This window comes from Carcharodon carcharias, chromosome 5 (assembly GCF_017639515.1).
Source record: "Carcharodon carcharias isolate sCarCar2 chromosome 5, sCarCar2.pri, whole genome shotgun sequence".
NCBI lineage: Eukaryota > Metazoa > Chordata > Chondrichthyes > Lamniformes > Lamnidae > Carcharodon > Carcharodon carcharias.
The window spans coordinates 72286514-72308237 of record NC_054471.1 but is presented as its reverse complement, the minus strand read 5'-3'; the positions used below and the strand labels follow the sequence as shown (position 1 = coordinate 72308237).

Sequence of the window (21724 nt, the reverse complement as noted above, 5' to 3'; positions counted from 1 at the left end):
CCTACAAAACTGCTGACCACCCTACTTCCTCTCATGTTTTCCCCCTCCCCCAAAGAAAATTAGCTGACACTACAACTGGTTCTCACCTCAGGTACTTCCTGCCCCTCTTCTCAGTAAACGCACACTTGACCCCTCTGTCCACCCTATTTCCAATCTCCCTGTTCTCTCAAGTTCTTTCTCATGTTGCTCCCAAATCTATGCCCATCTTTCCCACAATTCTGTTTAAATGCCTCCTGTCAGGTTTCTGTTCTTACCATAGCCACTGAAGCAGGCCTTATTCATTTCAAGCATAACATCATCTATGACTGTGACCAAAGTGCAGTATGCCTCCTTGACCTGTCTGCAGCCTTTGACACAATCAACTACAGTACACAATCTTTCTTCAACACTTCTCCTTTGCTGGCCAGCTGGGTGAAACTGCCTTAGCCTGGTTGCACACTTACATATCCAGTCTTATCCAAACAATTCTCTACAATAGCTTTACTTGCCCCAATTGCCATTGACTTTGAAGTCCTCCAAGGATATATCCTTGGCCCTATTTCTCAGCTGCATGCTGTTATTTCACAGAACTTCTAAAGAAAAATGCAGTGGAAACCACTAAATCACTGGTTTGGGTTAATGCTCTGCACTTTGGCCTTCAATTTTGTCACAATCAAGCTTTCTTGTCCACCTTTCTGGGTACTCCATCAGTGGTCACTATCACTCCTGTCCAGTCAATATCCAATTTTGACCAGAACTTCCAGCAAACTGCCAAAATGCTTATTGTGTTACTAAGGTTAATGGCCAATTATGGACCACAACCGGTCAGATTGCTGAGCAGTAATTCAACTATGGGTATTTTGGGATTGGCTAATGAATGTGTTATGAGGTGTAGCATTTTCAAGATTAATAATTATCACCAAATTGCTGTGTATAGGCATACCTGAAATAGTTCATTTGTCTCACCTGAAAAGCCAAGACTATTTGGTCAGATTTATTTATAAGTTGAATAATAAGCAGAAGCAAAATTTCACAGAAAATAAGACTTGCATTTATATAGTGCCTTTAATAATCAAGCGATGCCTTTGAGCGCTTTACAGTCAATGTAGTGCTTTGAAGTGTAGCCATTTGATGTTTGAGGCTTCCAAAGTTTACCTACCATAGACTTAGATTATCTAGCCTTTAACTACCTCACAGTTCTATTTTAGTTTTTGAAAATGTATATTGCATTGGCTACTCCTGCCTTTCAGGACCCCTTCATTCTTAACAGAACCTGAAATATAATTTCTAGTACCCGTGCTACTTTTTTCTCTCTCCGTTCCCTTGGTTAGCCCCCATCACGAGTGCTGCATTCTGTATATGGCACCACTCCTCAGGAAGGATCTGTTGGACCACGAGTGGGTTGAGGAGGGGGGATGGTGGGGTGTGGGGGGATTGGGTGGGGCGGGGGGGGGAGTACAGTGCAGATTCAGTGCGATATTGAGGTCTAAACATTAAGTTGAGGACATGTTGCATAAACTTTACTTGTATTCCTGAGTGTAGGAGATTGAGGGTAGTGAACTAATTGAGATCTTTAAAATGTTTAAAGGATTTGATAGTGTGTTTACAGAGAAAATATGCACTCTTGTAGGGGAACGAGAACAAGGAACATAATCTTGCATGGACCCACTGAGCTGAATGCCCTCTTTCTGTGCAAGAATGACTTTAATTCTATAATAAAATTGGAACCAAGCCATTGAGGAGCAAAATCAAAAACGTTTTTCACACTAAGCTGAATAGAAATTTGGAACTCTACCCCCAAAAGGCTGTGAGTGCTAGTGCAATTGGAGCTTTTCAGGACAGAGATTTTTGCTGGGTAAAAATGTCGAGGATTAAGCAACAAAGGTGAAAAAATGCATTTCTCTGTTAGCATTTAGGAGTAGGCCATTTAGCCCTTCGAGTCTCCTCTGTCATTACAACCACGGCTGATTTCTCCACATATGCTTTCTGTCTTGTTGAATAGTTTTTGTTTCCAGCGTTTTTTTACTATTTTTATATAGCTCCTTTAATAAACTCAGAATGCACCAATGCATTTCACAACCAGTGTAGTCATTGTTGCATGGTTATACCTTGTATATAAGAAAAAATTCAGCCAATTTGAACACTTGATGCATTGAAAGATTTTGTCATTGCCAGGGAGTGATCACTGCTTTAGTTAGAAAATGAACAGGCTTAAAGATGTTTTGTATTAAGAGTGCATATATGTGCCAATGGTGAAAATTATTCAAGTTTTCAATTTCTTTGAAACTTTTAGTCAACTTTTGAGTATTTGCAGTGGCAGCATTCCTCCTCAAACATTTTTTAATTCTTCTTGGGATCTTGGCATTGCTGACAAGTTGTTGCAAGCTGGCAACATGTTATTTGACAGCTGATTTAGTTTATTGATTGGCTTTTTGGAGTTCACTGAATCTTAAGTTTTTTTTTGAAAAGTTAAACAAAAGTCAATTCCAACTCCCTCTGAATTTTATTTCCAAGCATAGGTAATTCCACAAATACGGGCAAAAATTGTCAAATACACAGTCAGTGTATTTACACGAGTATCTATATATCTACTGTATCTCAAAAGCAGCTAGAACTAAGATTGAATAAAACAAATCTTCACACATGATGACAGTCTGGAGGAGTGGGGAGGTGCCTGTGGCTGGGAAGGAAAAAGCACTACAAGCCACCCATAACTCTTGAAGCCAACAGCTTGCTTCAGGTTTTACTACCTGAAGTATGTGCACAGTGAACAATGAGAAGAAAGTACTGCCTAATTCCAATCCTGCTCTCTGGCCTATCTGGTTTCGACAGGTGCCAGTCCCATCTTCCCAATGATCTGATTAGATGATGCTAGTAACTCCAATGCCAATGGGTGGAAAGCTCATTATACTTGTAAAATGTTGATGGCTGCATGTATGAGTGTTTTCACTACTGGGTAACTTGTGCATAGTTTAGGTTGATGTTCATAAGTGCAGGTTATGAAATTCACCTTGGTCCTTTTCTTCCTATCCACATAGAAATCTTATCAAACCACCGTACTCCTGTAGGTGGAGAACATTATTCAAGGAAGGTTTATATACTATTAGTCAGCTGGTTGCTAAAAAAAAACTTATGTCAGCCTTGCAATGACTTGCTATATATCTTCCATTCCTTATTTTACTGCATCACACAGGCTGTTCTGCCTCTCCAGCTAAGGCAGTAAGGGACTGAACCCAGCTAAGGCAGTAAGGGACTGAACCACTATTTATTCCAAGGTACTGCACATTGGTATTCTTAACAAGCAGTGGTGTCATTTCATTTGCTTATGCTAAAATTTGTTTCTCTGTTTCACTCTGCCAGCTTCTGAGGCACAAGTGAAAGTGGAAGACCAAAAAGGCCAGTTAAGCAGTCATTCAATTTCTACGACTGGGCAAGGTGTGAACTCTGAAACCAAACAAGGTGTGTGGTTTTAAATTGTCTGTTTTGCACTTCTTCTTTTCATTTATAAGGGAAATTTCAAGACCAGACAAGACTTGAAAAAAAATCATTTATTTTACAAAATTTAAACGTATATATTACATTTTTAGTTCCCTTTTAAATGGTTTCACTTCAACGTTTAACAAAAGACAATCCATGTATAGATCATTCTTCAGAAATCTACCTGTACTAGTCTGAATCATTTGCCTCCTAGTCCTATTCATGTAGTTTATTTTGTTATGTTTTTCCATATTTACTTTTTCCATATTGTCTAGTATATCTTTATAATATCACCTCTTGGACATCATCTTTGATTTGCTGCGTTGCACCGGTTACACATGTTGACTGTTGAGACTTAAGACTAGTTGTTTGAGAGTACAGAACTTAAGTATTGCTCAGAAAAGACACTTGTTAAAGCTTTGCTTCTTGCACTCATCAGGACAATTTGCAAGAATACCAAATGTAAAGGGAACAACAATTTATACTTCATGAGAAGAGAGTGCTGATTGGTTGGCAAGTGGTCTCTGGTAGAGTTGTTGACTTGGAGAATGCATCAGTTAACTGATGACTGACAGTTGACTCCAAAAGCTTTGCTACCATCTAGAAGAACAAGGGCAGCAGATGCATGGGAACACCACAACCTGGAAGTTCCCCGCCAAGCCACACACCATCCTGAATTGGAAATATATCATTGTTCCTTCACTGTGGCTAGGTCAAAACCCTGGAACTCTCTCCCTTACAGTTCTGTGGGTGGACCTGCACCACTTGGACTACAACAGTTCAAGACGGCAGCAATGAATGCTGGCCTAGCCAGCAATGCCCACATCCCATGAATGAAAATTAGAAATATACTTTTGAAAGTTCATATATTTTCTCCTGAATCTTTCATTCCTACATGAACAACCACCACTGGATGCCTTCCCTTTACCCTGGGTTTTCCTTATTACCCTGTACTCAACACTGTTCTAGCTCCACATAGACAGCATATAATCTGATATTGTCTTTGCTTAGCACTGTAAATGTAATCCAAAGAATCACCCCTAAACACCACATCAGTATATCTTGCTTTGGTTGCCTGATGGGGCTTTCTAACTAAAGGAAGTCTGGTCTCAGCTGGAATTTAGCACTGAAAGGCTAGTTGACTTGAAATTACTTATGAGTTTCAGTGCATTGAGTCCATTCTTTTTAGTGAAAGGAAAGTTGAAACTGTATTGTAGCAGTTTCTGGAAGCTGTGCCTCCAGGACAGCCATAGGTAAAGTGTCTCATGCTGGATTAACCTTGAGTTCAAAGATTAGTGAACTGGAAACATAGTTGGGAAGCATATTGCACCAAATGGGGGGATGATATGTTCAGAGAGTCATAAAAGATGATTACTCCAAAGAGAGAGAGAGGACATGGATCACCATTTTCTTGAATGGGGTGGCAGGCGTTTGGACAAAGATGATTTTGTAAAGGCAGTATAAGAAACTCTTGGAGACCTTAAGCTGTTTGATATGCTAAATATCCAGAGTGGGAGTGACAGGATTTTAAAAAAAAAATTCATTCATGGGATGTGGACTTCACTGGCTGGGCCAGCATTTATTGCCCATCCTTAGCTGCCCTTGAGAAGGTGCTGGTGAGCTTCCTTCTTGAACCGCTGCAGTCCATGTGGTGCAGGTACACCCATGGTGCTGTTAGGGAGAGAGTTCAGGATTTTGACCCAGCAACAGTGAAGGAACGGTGATATAGTTCCAAGTCAGGATGGTGAGTGACTTGAAGGGGAGCTTCCAGGTGGTGCTGTTTCCATCTATCTGCTGGCCTTGTCCTTCTAGACAATAATGGCCGTGTGCTTGGAAGGTGCTGTCAAAGGAGCCTAGGTGAATTCCTGCAGTGCATCTTGTAGATGGTACACACTCAGTGGTGCAGGGAGTGAATGCTTGTGGATGTGGCGCCAGTCAGGTGGGCTGCTTTGTCCTGGATCGTATCAAGCTTCTTGAGTATTGCGGGAGCTGCACTCATCCAGGCAAGTGGAGAGTATTTCATATTGACCTTATGATGGAAGGAAGGTCATTGATAAAATAGCTGAGGATGGTTGAGCTGAGGACATTACCCTAAGGAACTCTTGCGGTGATGTCCTGGAGCTGAGATGACTGATCTCCAACAACCACAACCATCTTCCTTTGTGCCAAGTGTGACTCTAACCTGTGTAGAGTTTTCCACCTGATTCCCATTAACTCCAGTTTTGCTAGGGCTCCTTGATGCCACACTGTCAAATGCGGCCTTGATGTCAAGGGCAGTCACTCTTACTTCAGCTTGGGCTCAGCTCTTTTGTCTATGTTTGAGCCAAGGGCTATAGTGAGGTCAGGAGCTGAGTGACGCTGGCAGATCCCTAACTGGATGTCAGTGAGCAGGTTATTGCAAAGCAAGTGCTGCTTGATAGCACTGTTGATGACCCCTTCCATTACTTTACTGATGATGGAGAGTAGACTGATGGGACAGGTTGGATTTGTCCTGCTTTTTGTGCTCAGGACATACCTTGGCAATGTTCCACATAGCCGGGTAGATGCCAGTGTTGTAGCTGTATTGGAGCAGCTTGGTTAGGGGCGTGGCAAGTTCTGAATATTGTCAGGGCCCATAACCTTTGGAATATCCAGAGCCTTCAGCCATTTTTGATATCACATTGGAGTGAATTGAATTGACTGATGACTGGCATCTATGATGCTGGGGACCTCCAGCGGAGGTCGAGGTGGATCATCCACTCGGCACTTCTGGCTGAAGATTGTAGAAAATACATCAGCCTTATCTTTTGCACTGATGTGCTGGGCTCCTCCATCACTGAGGATGGGGATATTTGTGGAGCCTCCTCCTCCAGTGAGTTGTTTAATTGTCCACCAGCAATCATGACTGGATGTGGTAGGACTGCAGAGCTTAAATCTGATCCTTTGGCTGTGGGATCACTTATCCTTGTCTATCACTTGTTGCTTATGCCTGTTTGACATGCAAGGAACTGGCCAGAATTGACTGGGAGATGAGCCTAGCAGGAAAGACAGTGGAACAGCAAAGGGAGGGGTTTCTGGGAGTAATTTGGGAGACACAGCAAAAATTCATCCCTAGGATGAAGAAGCATACTAAAGGGAGGACGAGGCAACCATGGCTGACAAGGGAAGTCAGGGACAGCATAAAAGCTAAAGAGAAAGCATACAATGCGGCGAAGAGCAGTGGGAAACCAGGGGATTGGGAAGCCTACAAAGACCAACAAAGGACAACTAAAAAAAAAGAGAGAGAAGATTAAATATGAGGGTAAACTAGCCAGTAATATAACAGAAGATTGCAAGAGTTTTTTTTAGATATATAAAGGGTAAGAGAGAGGCAAAAGTGGACATTGGTCCGCTGGGGAAGTAGTAGTGGGGAACAAAGAAATGGCAGAGGAACTGAATAGGTACTTTGCGTCAGTCTTCACGGTGGAAGACACAGGTAACATCCCCAAATTTCAAGAGAGTCAGGGGGCAGAGGTGAATATGGTGGCCATTACCAAGGAGAAGGTGCTAGGAAAACTGAAAGGTCTGAAGGTGGATAAATCACCTGGACTAGATGGATTACACCCCAGAGTTCTGAAGGAGCTAGCTGAAGAGATAGTGAAGGCGTTGGTGGTGATCTTTCAGGAATCACTGGAGTCACAGCGAGGGTCCCAGAGGACTGGAAAATTGCTAATGTAACCCCCCTGTTTAAGAAGAGAGTGAGGCAAAAGACGGGGAAATTACAGGCTGATTAGCCTGACCTCGGTCGTTGGTAAGATTTTAGAGTCCATTATTAAGGATGAGATTTCAAAATAATTGGAAGTGCATGATAAAATCGGGCAAAGTCAGCATGGTTTCAACAAGGGGAGGTCATGCCTGACAAATCTGTTAGAATTCTTTGAGGAGGTAACGAGTAGGTTAAACAAAGGAGAGCCAATGGATGTTATCTATTTGGACCTCCAGAAGGCCTTTGACAAGGTGCCGCACAGGAGGCTGCTCAGTAAGACAAGAGCCCATGGTGTTAGAGGCAAGCTACTAGCATGGATAGAAGATTGGCTGTCTGGCAGGAGGCAGAGAGTGGGGATTAGGGGTCCTTCTCAGGATGGCTGCCGGTGACTAGTGGAGTTCCACAGGGGTCAGTGTTGGGACCACAACTTTTCACTTTATACATTAATGATCTAGATGAAGGAATTGAGGGCATCCTGGCTAAATTTGCAGATGATGCAAAGATAGGTGGAAGGACAGGTAGAATTGAGGAGGCGGGGAGGCTGCAGAAGGATTTGGACAGGTTAGGAGAATGGGCAAAGAAGTGGCAGATGGAATACAACGTGGGGAAGTGTGAGGTCATGCGTTTTGGTAGGAAGAATAGAGGCATAGACAATTTTCTAAATGGGGAAAGAATTCAGAAATCTGGAGTGCAAAGGGACTTGGGAGTCCTAGTCCAGGATTCTCTTAAGGTTAACTTGCAGGTTGAGTCAGTAGTTAGGAAGGCAAATGCAATGTTGGCATTTATTTCGAGTGGACTAGAATATAAAAGCAGGGATGTGCTGCTGAGGCTTTATAAGGCTCTGGTCAGACCACATTTAGAATATTGTGAGCAATTTTGGGCCCCGTATCTCAGGATGTGCTGGCCCTGGTTAGGGTCCAGAGGAAGTTCACGAGAATGATCCCAGGAATGAAAGGCTTAACATATGAGGAACGTTTGAGGACTCTGGGTCTATACTCAATGGAGTTTAGAAGGATGAGGGGTATCTGATTGAAACTTTCAGAATACTGAAATGCCTGGATAGAGTGGACGTGGGGAAGATGTTCCCATTAGTAGGAGAGACTAGGGCCTGAGGGCACAGCCTCAATAAAGGGAAGACCTTTTAGAACAGAGATGAGGAGAAACTTCTTTAGCCAGAGAGTGGTGAATCTATGGAATTCATTGCCACAGAAGGCTGTGGAGGCCAGGTCATTGAGTGTATTTAAGACTGAGATAGATAAGTTCTTGATTGGTATGGGGATCAAAGGTTACGGGGAGAAGGGGGTTGAGAAACGTATGAGCCATGATTGAATGGCGGAGCAGACTCGATGGGCCAAATGGCCTAATTTCTGGTCCTATGTCTTATGTCTGTGTTATAGCTTCACCAGGTTGACACCTCATTTTTAGGTATGCCTGGTACTGCTCCTGGCATGCCCTCCTGCACTCCTCATTGGACCAGGGTTAATCCCCTGGCTTGATGGTAATGGTGGAGTGGGGAATATGCCTGGCCATGAGGTTACAGATTGAGTTCGAGTGCAATTCTGCTGTTGATGGCCCACAGCGCCACATGGATGCCCAGCCTTGAGATGCTAGATCTGTTCGTAATGTATCCCATTTAGCACTGTGGTAGTGCCACACAACACAATGGAGGATATCCTCAATGTGAAGGTGGGACTTCATGTCCACAAGGTCGGTGGTGGTCACTCCTACTGAAACTGTCATGGACAGATGCATCTGTGGCAAGCAGGTTGTTGAGGATGAGGGTTAAGTATGTTTATTTTTCCCTGACCACCTGCTGCACACTCAGTCTAGCAGCTATGTCATTTAGGACTTGGCCAGCTCGGTCAGTTGTGGTGCTAGTGAAGTCACAAGAAATGCTTCAGAGTCAGAGAGAAGAATTAAGTGCAGGAATGCATTGGTAGTGGAAAATTCACCAGTGAGTGGAGTGGTGTGTAGTCTCCCAAGTGCCAAGGTAAGGAACACTAACTGGATCCAAATGTTCTTAGAAATGTAGAGGAATTAGTTAAGAGGCATGATCAATTTTAGGGTAATCATCTCTTGCAATGTTTGCAAGAGCTGATTGCTAGATACTCTATGTCCAGTGACCAGTGATACAGTGGCAACATTTTCAAATACTTGTACAGAAACTGGTTAGAATCTGGCATTCTCAACAACAAACTGAATGCATGAATTATTTTGAAAGGAATTAGATACTTGCTCAAAAGAGAAATATTGAAGACTATGGGAAGTGAGTAGGATAATGGGATTGGGTTAAAAGCAAGCACAGCTTTGAGTTGAATGACCTAGTAGCCTCATTTTTAGATACAGTAAATACCCACAGAAGAATTAATATTGTGATCTGCCACATATAATTCTTAAACCATTTTGAGTAATGCAAATAAGTTCTCTCTGAAGTTGGGCTTACTTCTGAAGTAAAAATGCTGCTTGGTTTTCAGATCTTCCTATGCTTAGTGTTGATGACAAGCAAAGACTCGCCAAGGAACGCAGGGAAATACGACAAAAGCAGCAAGGTAAGAAAATACATACCTGCTGAATTTTTTTTGTGTTTTCTGTTTCTGTTTAAGAAAATACATACACATGATTTTTTAAACATTTGGAAAAAGTTTTTTCACAAGGGATATTGGGAATATGGATTGTATTACCATGGCCTGAATTTTTTTGGATGGTGGGGTCTCCCTTCCTGTCATCCGAAGAGTTGGCGGGGAAGGTGCTCAAATGAGCCTTATGTGACTGCAGGTGGGGCTTCTGCCCCTCAGTCGGGAGGAAGTCGCACCCTAGAGAGCTGCTGGCCAATCTGATTGGCCGGCAGTCTCCAGTGCCTGCAGCGACAAGAGCTGCAGTGGACTGAAGAGGAAGTGCACAAACATGCTGGAGCCTAAGTCCCAGGACTGGAAGACAAAGTAAGTTAAGGGGACCCAGGGTGGGGAGGGTAGGGAAGTTCTGAAGGGGCGGAAGGGTTGGGGGTGGTGTGAGTGCGCCTGCCTCAACGTAAAATTACTGAGTGGTTGGGGCAGGTGGAAACCCAGAGGGAACCCTGTTCCTTCAATTTCAACCCCCTCTCCCCCACCTAAAAACCCACTAGCAGGGATATGTGAAATCCTGGCCCATAAGTGTTTAAGCGGAGTCAACAATAGTGGACCAAAGCTAGCTATAATTTGTGAATGAACACCTGCCTGTCATTAGACTTGTCATCATTGCCTGTTTTGTGAATAGGGGATGTAACTGTGCATCTTCTCAACCACTTGCATAGTCAAATTGAAGCATAGCATATGAACTAAGAAAAGTTAGAATAGTTAATTTAACATCACATCAAGTACAGAAAGCAAAATAGAGAGGAAAATATATTGAATTAAGAGAGAGAGTTGGAAGAAGACAGTGCTTAATGTCGATTGTAAAAAATTCCAACTATTAAAAGCCAAAGGAATGGGGCTCCACGCTTATAAAAATTAATTCTTCGTGCCAGAGAGATTATTTGGCAGTAACTAAGGCTTAACGCACTGTTTTGAAAAAAGGGCACTTGAGTTTAAAATGGGAAAACCCTAAACTTGTGGCAAGTTTAGTCCATATCTACCATGCAAGGACAGGGAATTCATGCAGTTCACTACATTCCAGTGGGGAACCAGTCGGCCTGATGCCTTTCATGCAGTTCATGGAGGAGCGGTATATCTCAAACAGTAATGTCAGAGCTTCTGTGTTTAACTGCGCATCTGTGCTTGCCCGAAGATGCTTTCAAGCATTTACAAGAATAATATTGAATGGTCTTAGCTTCGTTGTTAATTTTACAGTAAATTTTAGTCCAATATTTTAGCATGGATTTTGGTTAACATTTCAAAAATTAGAGTACGGTGAGAGCAAAATAGGATTGCTTCTCTGCTTTTTAAAATGTCTAATTTGAAGCTAAAAATTACATTGACTTTTTCTGATCTATTCCTATTTCTAAAAAAAACTTTCAATCATCTGCATGCATACCATTTAAGGACTGAAGACTCTATCACATAGATAATCCAGTTTTGACATTTCAGAATTGATGCACCATTGACTTGTACAATTAAAATGTATAACATTTGAAATTTTAAACTTTTAATATTGCAAGAAACTTGCAATTTTACTCCTATAGTTCGAGAGTTTTCTTTGGCTTTATTTCAAAACAGTTGTCAGACTTAAGTTATGATCTTGTTTTATTGTTTAGCTGCAAGGGAACAACTGTTGCTTGAAAAAGAGGAAAAAGCAAGACAGCATTATGAAAAACAACTTGAAGAACGTAAGAAGAAAATTGAAGAACAAAGACTAAAAGAGGAAAGACGACGTGCAGCTGTAGAAGAAAAACGGAAGCAAAGACTTCAAGAAGAAAAAGTACGTTTTGCGAACAACTACAATAAATTTGGAGGAATCGAGCATTGTGCATCCTTCTCCCTTTCTTTCCTTATATCTTTGCTTCTATCTGTAATCTTTTAATTTTTAAAACCTAAACTGATTTTTAAAAATTTAATTACTGCATTCTGATTTTACAAAATCTTTACTACTTACTTTCAAAATTTGGTGCACTTCCCGATGGGCCTTGGGCAATGGTAATGATCAAAGCATGAACCATGTGATATGCTAATTTTGGAAATATGGAGAAGGGAAATGAGCATTATTTGCCAAATCAGTACCAGAACTATAAATGTTCTTGTAATGATTTACTATGTAGATCCATTGCATTTATGTATATAATCAAATGCAGCAACATTTGGATCTTGATAAAATACAAAAAATGTTTGTACTGAAAGCATGCCTCATAAATTTCTGTTAATGTGCTGAACAATATTTCCATGTTTTGTGGATCACTTTAGATGAGTACTATAAGCTAATGCAAGCTTTTCTCTTTGAAGGAACGGCATGAAGCAGTTGTACGTCGTACAATTGAGAGAAGTCAGAGAATAAAGCAGAAGTCCAATAGATGGTCGTGGGGTGGAGCCCTACAAAGCAATGCAGCCATTAACAGAGATGGTACATGTTATAAGACATATGGTAAAAATGTGTAATTGCAGTTGATAACCAGATCTAGTTAAAGCATGGAATGTCCTGACTGTCATATCCAGTTTTCAGAGTGGAAAGTGTTCCACTATAAAAAATAGTACCTTTTTGCTTTTTGATGAAACATAATAACTTTCCTTCCATATGTTCTTTTCCTGGAAATGAACATACTGTGAAGCAGTTTTTAAAATGTTGGGACAAAAGTGTGTACATTTGTTTGTACTTGAATCCTAATAACAAGAGAAGCAATGCCTTGTTGAAAGTGGGATTTTGCAATTCATTTAAGTTGTTTTGGGTGACATGGGAAACTAATCAGTGCATTTATTAATATGCCTTTCTGAGAAGGGTTTTTCTGTTTTACAGTAGTTAAGAGTCTTGGGCATTCAAATTTTAATTTAGGTGCTTAATGGTGTTGGTGTGCAATGACTAAGATATTTTTTAAGAAATTCATTTTCATTGATATTAAGCTTCAATCTCCTGCATCTTTAAAAATGTCTTTAACTTTTGGTCATTTCTGTGGTATTACTTCACTTTGATCAACTTTTACTTTAGACTGATTCTGGCATGTATTTTGGTTTCCTTACTGGAACTTCATCATTGTTTTGCATCTGTTCTTTTCTTGTCCAGGTGATTTTGTTGAATCTTCATTCTCCTATCTTGATTTAGCAGGCCTTGAGTACCACTTAAGAAATAAGGGTGGTGCTTCTAAAGGTCCCCTTCTAAATAATCAACCCATTAACCTGTTTTACATATTTTATATTTTAGTACTTAATGTTTAACTGCTTTACGTAGTTTCTTAAATCACTACCTCTTGCTATTTGTAAGTTAATTTGTAGAGTTAGGTAGTGTTTTCTGACATTCAGAAACTGAAACTGTATTATAAAATTTTTTGTTCCATGCATGTAATTTAAATTGCAGTGTAGTAAAATGGAAGTTGAAATAACATGAGCAGACTTGAGCTTAGGCACAGACAATATTAAATGTCGCTTTAATGGGAAAAACCCAAAATCTCCATCTTCTAGATGAATGGGGTATTCAACTTCAATCACATTTTATCCTATTTTACAGAATTGAAAAGTGACTGTTACTGATTTTGCAGAAGTATTTTACAGGAGGAGGCTATTCAGCTTGTTAAGCTTGCTCTGCCATTAATCTTATTATGACTAATCTATAGCTTAAATCCATTTTACCCATCTTGGTTCCACGTCACTTAACTATCTTTGCCTAACAAAAACACTATTAATCTCAATTTTGAAAATTTCAACTGATCTATCATTAATGGTGTTTTGGAAGAAAGAGTTCCAGATTTTGACTACCATTTGTGTGGCAAACTGCTTCCTGACATCAACCTTGAATGGTCTAGGTCTAATTTTAATATTATCCCCTCTTGTTCTGGATTCCCCACCAGAGGAAATATTTTCTCTCTCAACCCTTTTGAACATTTTATACCCCTCAATTATACCATCTAAACTCAGGAATACAAAGCTGGTCTATGTATGCAATTCTTCTCATTTAACCCTTTTAGCCCAAATGTCATTCTGGGTGAATCTGCAGTCCACTCCCTTTAAGATTAGTACATTCTTCTTGAAGTGTGGTGCCCAGAACTGAACACTCTATTCCCAAGTGCAACCTAACAGAGCTCTATTCCATTAGAACTGCAACCACTTTACAGTTTGTTCTTTCCTCAGTTTATATGGGCAGCTCATCCTTTAGCCAGCTACGTTTCCGCACTAATCTTGCGTGACGAATTGCTTTAGTTATTCTTTCTAAAGACAAAAGCTCAGTTGAACCAGTTCTGCGTTCTACAAAATGTGCAATGCTGTTTAACCCTGCAGCTTGCGTATAGAAGCATGCTTCATAACTTTCCTAACTCTTAACATTGATTTGAAATATTGCAGTTGGTCTTTCAAGCTTTAATATTAGCAAAGAAAGCTTCAATGCTGTGTACAGGCAGTCAACTGCAAATATTTCCATTTGTTTTAGATGCAGATAGGAGGTCAATTTCCACAATGAACCTTACGAAACATGCTGATCCTGTCATTAGCAAGCGGCTGTCATCCTCATCAGCAACATTATTAAATGCTCCAGACAGAGGTACCGTCTCAGCCTAATGTTTTCCATCTTAAATTTTTATCTGAAGAAATACAAACACTAAGTTTCTTTTAGGTGGGGGTACAGTGTAATATTTCTTCTTTTCAGAGAAACTCAAGAATGTTTAGTGGTAGCAGTTGGTTTAATCTTAAAATATTTCTTCGATTTTTTTTTTTATTTTATCTGGTCAAAACTATTGTATCTTGACTTATGGTAACCAGCTGAACTTGTTTTCCTATTGCCCAAGTAGTTTGTGTGGGAATAAATGCTTCAATTTTTACATACATTCTAGAAATGTTAAAATGAAACATTAGGTACTATATCTCAAATCTAAAGTTTGATTATGCCTGCCATCCCTATTCCACATCTTTGCATCCTTCTTTGTTTATTCATTTTAATTTATTTGTTTCTGTTTCATTTAGTAAAAGATCCATTAATTTGTCTTCATTTTTTTCCCTCAACCTTCAAAAAAGCATTAGGACAGTATTGTAAAAGATGTATGATCTTACAGCCTTATGCTGGCGGTTAAATATTTCCTCTTTGCAAGTTTAGAAATGCCATGCTTTGTTGTAATTTAGTGTTTTGGTCAAAAATCTGCTTGAGTCTTTCAAAAAAAAATTCCAGAGTACTAGCTTTGTATGCCAGTGCATCTCTTATTTACTGTGCTCCCATTCCTTTGCCAGTCTGGGAAATCTGTATTTTATTAATAACTGTTCTGAAGGTTATCTGGAGATTTAGTTGGGTCAAGAGATAATCTGAAGGGAAGAGGAGGACAATTGAGAGAATAGAAGAGACACGTTAACAGCATATTTGATTTTTGTACAGCTCTCAAGCAAAGGATTGCATCCTTTCTTAACCGACCTTGTAAGCCATGCTCTGCATCAACACCAGAAAAGTCCTGCTCAGAATCTAAACAAGGTCTTTCTAAAGAAAGATGAATGAATTTTACATTTGTCTGCAAGCTGCTCATTGGCTGCGTCATGAATTTAGTTGTGAAACTGTCTGGGAAACACTTCCTTTCCATAATAACAAACCATCCCATTTTCTAAAACCATGCCAGTTGTGCTTTACCTTTTGGTCTTGTATGTTGAATTTGCTTTAAGAACTTTTTAATGTTCTTTTTGGAAAACAAAGTAAGAGGCCAGAATTAAAACGGTGAAAATTCACATTTTTATTGCCAGTGTCATTCTTCTACAAATCTAAACTTAATCTATTTGGCTATAAAGATAAAAGTTTAGACTTATGAAGGAACAATGTAAATGTGGATTTCTGAAATAAATCACTTCCAATACAGCAATTTTTCCTTAAACATTTGCCTAAACTAAACACGAATATCTAACATTAAGGCTTTTATACTGTTGGTACCTGAAGACATTTATGATTTGATGTGCAGTAGAGTAAGTGTTGCAAGCTTCTTACCAAATGTGGATTCGGTCTGCAGGGCAGGTATCTTCGAACTGCCCATCTCTCCACTGCTTCTGTGTTGTCCAACATCCAATCCTTGATAAATTGGAATTTCTTCCATTTGGACATTGGGAAGGCAGAAATGCACTTGCTTTGACCCTCCTCAAAAACTCTGTTCCCTCACCAACTCTATTCCCTCATCATTGATTCAGTCCCACTCCCTGGCCACTGCCTTAAGGTAAACCGGACTGTTCACAACTTGGCAGCTTATTTAACATTGAGCTAAGCTTCTGGCCTCATCCTATTTATCACCATGATTGCCGACTTCCACCTCAGTAATATTGTCCATATACTATTGAAACCCTCATTTATGCTTTATGTCCAGATTCCACTATTCCAATTCTCTCTGAATAACCTGCCATCTTTCACTCTTCACAAATTTGAGTTCATCCAAAACTTTGCTCCCTTTATTCTAAATCACATCAAACTCTGTTCACCCATAAACCCTGTTTTTTAAAATTATTTTCTCATGAGATGTGGGTGTCACTGGCAATGCCAGCATTTGTTGCCTACCCCTAATTGCCCTTGAACTGAGTGGCTTGTTAGGCCATTTTACAGGGCAGTGAAGAGTCAACCATATATCTAGACACTCCAAAGTATTAGAAGGGTTTAAAATTTGATTAGGAGGTGATGGTATTGGATAAGTTGTCTATACTTTAAGATTGATAATGCACTAGGACTGGTTGAGATGCATCCAAGGATACTGAGGGAAGTAAGAGTGGAAATTGCAGAGCTTCTGGCCAAAGTTTCTCAGACTCATTGGTGGTGCCAAAGGACTGAGGAATTTGTAAACGTCACACCCTTGTTCAAAAAAGGATGTGAAGATAAGCCCAGTGACTACAGGCTAGTCAGTTTAACTTCAATGGTGGGAAAACTTCTAGAAATAATAATTTGGGACAAAATTAATAGTCACATGGACCAATGCGGGTTAATTAAAGAAAGCCACGATGGATTTCTTGAAGGAAAATCATATTTAACTAACTTGCTGGAGTTTTTTGAAGGGGTAAAAGAATGCGTTCATGTGGCATACATAGACTTCCAAAAGATATTTGATACAGTGCCACGCAACAGTTATAAAGCAAAGTTATAGCTCATGGAATAAAAGGGACATTAGCAACATGGATATTAAATTGACTTAGTGACAGGAAACAGCAGTGGTTAATGTATATTTTTCGGGTTGGAGGAATGTTTGTTGTCGAATTCCCCAGAGGCCAGTGTTGGGATCCTTTCTTTTCCTGATGTATATTAATGACCCTGACCTTGGTGTACAGGACACAATTTCAAAATTTGCAGATGATAGAGGACTTCGAAGCATTTTGAACTGTGGAGGATGATTGTGTCGAACTTCAAAAGGACATAGACAAGTTGGTGCAATGGATGGACAGGTGGCAGGTGCAGTTCAATACAGTGAAATGTAAAGTGATTCATTTTGGTAGGAAGAGCATGGAGAGACAATATAAAATAAAGGGCACAATTCTAAAGGTGGTACAGGAGCAAAGAGACCTTTGTTGGGGGGGTAGGGTGGTGTGTGTGCATAAGTCATTGAAAGTGCCAGGGCAGGTTGAGAGCACAGTTAATTAAGCATACAGTATCCTAGGCTTTATTAATAGGGGCATAGAGTACAAGAGCAAGGAGGTTATGTTGAACCTTTATATGACACTAATTTGGCTGCAGCTGGAGTATTGCGTCCAGTCCTGGGCACCGCACTTCAGGAAGGATGTGAAGGCAATGGAGAGAGTGCAGAAAAGAGTCATGAGACTAGATCCGGGGATGAGTTACTTCAGTAATGCAGATAAATTGAAGAAATTGGGACTGTTTTCCTTGGAGAAAAGAAAGATGAGAGAAGATTTGATAGAGGTAGCTAAAAACATTAGTGGCCTGAACAGCATAGATGAGGAGAAACTATTTCCACTGTTGAAAGCTTGAGAACAAGAGGGCACAGATTTAAAGTAATTAGTAAAAGAAGCAAAAGCGATTGAGGGAAACCTTTTTCACGTAGCAAGTTAAGATCTGGAATGCACTCCCTGTGTGTGTGTGTGTGGTGGAGGCAGGTTCTATTGAAGCATTTAAGCAGGATTTCGACTGTATTCTGAAAGGAAGAACATGCAGGGTTACAGGCAGAAGACAGGAGAATGGCACAAAGTAAATTGCTCATTCAGAGAGCTGGTGCAGACACAGTGGACTCCTACTTCTGTGCTGCAACAGTTCTGTTGTGTCACATGTAGGCCAGACCAAGTAAGGATTGCACATTTCCTTCCCTAAAGGACATTAGCGAACCAGATGGTTTTTTACTACTATCAATGATAATTGTCAAGGTCATCATTACTGAGACTAGTTTTACATTCCAGATGTATTAATTTAATTCAATTTCCACCAGCTGCCATGATGGGCTTTGAACCTATGTCTCCAGAGCATTAGCTTGAGCCTCTGGATTACTAGTCCAGTGACATTACCATTGCACCACCATCTCCCCCCCACCCTGTACTTGCATTGGCTTCTGATTTGGCAATGTCTCAATTTTAACTTTCTCATCTTGGTGTTCAAATCACGTAATGGCCTCGTTCTCCCTATCCCTAACATCATCCAACTCTACAACCCTCAGTTCTCTGGTCTCTTGTCCAACCCCCTTTCCTCCACACTGGCTTCATCTTCAACTGTAGGTCTCAAACTTTGGAATTCCTTCTCTAAACCTTTTCTTATGGATGCGATTTGATATGGACTTGGAGGCATTTGGCAAGCTTCACATAACGGAGTGTTGATTAAATTGAGAGCACATGGAATCGGAGGTAACCTATTGGCTTGGGTGAGGAATCATTTAAGGAGCAGGAGACAGAGTAGGCATATGGATACATACTCAAATTGGCATGATGTAACTATTGGTGCCCCTGGAGATCTATACTAGGGCTCAGCATTTTGCTGTACTTATTAATGACTGTGATGAAGGAATAGAGAGCTGGATATGTGAGGGATAAAGAAAAGACATAGGTAAAAAAAAAAAGTTGCAAAGGAAATTGTTCGAATAAATGGACAATGCTGGCAGGTGGAATTTGATATAAGAGCATGTGAAGTCATTCACCTTGGGCCTAAGATACTAAAAGGTAGTGGGCAGATACAGAAAATGGGCTGATGGCTTTTACCTCGAGGGCTTGAAAACAAAGGGGTGAAAGTTATGCTACAACTGTACAGAACTTTGATTAGACCCCATCTGGAGCGTACTGCATTTAGTTCTGGGCACTGCATTTCAGGAAGAATATATATTGTTTTTGGAGAAGATGCTGTGCATATTCAACAGAGTAATGCCATTACAGAAAAGGTTAAATTTTGAGGACAGGTTGCATAGACTAGGCTTGTATTTCCTTGAAATTTTTTTATTCATTCATGGGATCTGGGTGCCACTGGTTGGGCCTTGAATATGGAAGATAAAGGGATAATCTAATTGTGAGGTATTTAATGTTCTCAAAGAAGTCATTAGGGTTGATGCTGTACTAATTTGGATTTGTCAGTTATGAATTGCAATATATAATTTTTATATACACATACGTGCACACACATGGCATTTTCCAATTCAGTAATTCATCCATAGTTTTTAAGATTGGCTCTCTAATTAAAAATTTCAGAAGAGCAAAAGGATTTGATTTCCAGACTGGTTTCACATTACAGTATTGCAGCTTAATTTTTGGAAGGCTTATACATTGCAAGTTTGATGTTTTAATGTAATAGCCCCTTTACACTACAATGCATGAAATTAATTTTATTTTTGCCTGTTTCTATATATTGCCTTTCAAATATTTGTATATTTGTGAAAGGTTCAACTTTTTGGTTACTTTACCTTGGTTACTTTGATTTAAAATGTCCTTATGACTTGATGCTTAACTGAGCTAAGGAGGTGTATGTTGCTGAAGCATCTAATTTATCACATGTAATGTTCAATTTTCTAGTAAATTATACTGCCATTTTATTGACACGCCTGTAGAACTTTTGCATTCACTGCTATTTTCAGCGACAGTCCACTAAGTTACACTGGCTTCTATTGATTAATTTAATGCCATGTATGCTGCCGGTAATGCTTTTTTTTTCCCCCAGTACCAAACAATGACACAAGGGTCCACTTGAACATCAATGCACGATGTTTAACTCCGCAAACAACCTATTTTGTTCAGGCCCTCCCTGCAGCTGCTCTGCCAAGTACTTCTGTGTGTACTATTCAATTTATCTCGCAAAATGCATTTAAGTATGCGATGTCTAACTTTTCTTATCTATTCTGCATAGCCCGACGTTTGCAGCTCAGTCCTTGGGAAAGTAGCATTGTCACTCGCCTTCTGACACCTACTCACTCATTTCTAGCTAGGAGCAGAAGTACTGCTGCCTTGTATGGGAATGGTCAGGATACAGGTAATCCTCCATATTAAAATGTAACTTTCTTAATTATGAAGGGCTAAAATGACTATTTGTATGTTGACAGACTATTGAAAGCTAGTTACTTTTGGATATCTGAAGTGAGTATGAAAATTGAGGAAATTAGCATTTTTTTTTACTGGAATGCATTGTCCCAATATGTAGGATACCAGTGATCAGATTGCAACAGTGCAATTCTAATTCTAATGGGTAATTCTAATTCTACATTAATAGTATTAAAACATATATTTCATTTAAGTTTATCATGTGAAATTTATTAGAGATTTTAGATTTGGAATCTGAAACTAACTAACTAAATAGTACGGTGTAGATCTACAGCAAGCAAACCAAACTGGAGAAACATTCAAATCGACTCTTTGGTATTATTAGCAAGCTTCAAAAAGTATTGTGGAAGTGATACCAATAATTATGCAGAACGTAAACAGTGCAAAGCTGTATTTCCAGTCTGGTTTACTAGAATTCCTGGTTTCAAAGTAATGATAAATTAAATCAATATGACTTTATTGCTTATCTAGCTTTGGTTGTGTTGTGGTTTGAGGAAGCGATGATTAAGGTTCACTGAGCTGGGAAGTCACAAGCCTACTGTGCTTGGTTTTCCATTCATTAACTTAAATTGATAGGAAATTTGGGCATTACAGACTTGTGATTTTCCCAGCCAGCAATCCCTATTAAAGCTGTTCTAACCATGGAATCAGTTCTCTAATTTCACCCATTCCATTTTTTTGTAATGAAGTTGATGTACTATTGAACAGAGTTATGTGGATTGTATGCCCAGTAGAAAATTTAGGTTCTGAACGGTGCAATATTCTTATTGTGAATAACCTGATATCTACATATGGTGCATGGAGTGGATTGCATCCCACAAGTTTATGGATGTGTACAGGCTTTACATGAAATTTATTTGGTTTAAATATTAGCAGTTTATTAACAGTTTATTAATTAGGCTTCCCTGAATGCAACTTCTAGTGTATTACTGAGCCATTCAACTAGGTCCCAAATTCACTGACTGAGTTATGCTCTCAGGACAGTAGTGGGGACATTAAAATTGATCAGTGATCTCAGGGCTAAAAAGGGCAAAAGAATAAAGAAATTATTGTAGCTAGCTCCTGTCCACTACCATCGCTAAGTCAATCTGTTTATACGTTAGAAAGGGACAAACTTAGTTGTGATATTCCCCGTGATCAAATATCCAATACATGAAGACTGGCCATTTCATTTAAGCAATAGGAAGCTACCAACAATGGATACTTCGTCTTACGATACTGCAGTCAGCAGAGGAAGAGACGATAATTGGGGAAAGAAATTTCCATATTGCCCTTGAACAAATGGAAATTTTTCATTTCTCCCTCCTCGTAACTGCAATTGTTTCATATTCATTCATGAGTTGTTTTAGAATATTGCAACAATACACTTGTTTTGAACATTCTTTTCTATATGTTGCATGTATCTTAATGCACGAGTGCTGCTTGCAAGGAATGTGGGGACATTACAGGAGGGAGAAAGAGTGAGCTGTTTTGG

General features: G+C 39.7%; 1 protein-coding gene across 4 annotated transcripts in view; it reads left to right on the top strand.

Annotated features, from left to right (window-relative positions):
* The window catches only part of map7b (microtubule-associated protein 7b), a 170516-nt gene that overhangs the window by 92905 nt on the left and 55887 nt on the right, over window positions 1-21724 (top strand). For 3 of the 4 annotated variants that reach the window (XM_041187176.1, XM_041187174.1, XM_041187177.1), the window contains exons 2-7: window positions 3340-3438; window positions 9655-9729; window positions 11409-11572; window positions 12091-12229; window positions 14219-14329; window positions 20060-20182. In XM_041187176.1, coding sequence (XP_041043110.1) covers window positions 3340-3438; window positions 9655-9729; window positions 11409-11572; window positions 12091-12229; window positions 14219-14329; window positions 20060-20182 — 711 coding nt within the window. The remainder of the gene's footprint in view (window positions 1-3339; window positions 3439-9654; window positions 9730-11408; window positions 11573-12090; window positions 12230-14218; window positions 14330-20059; window positions 20183-21724) is intronic. The other variant, XM_041187175.1, reaches the window with a different exon arrangement.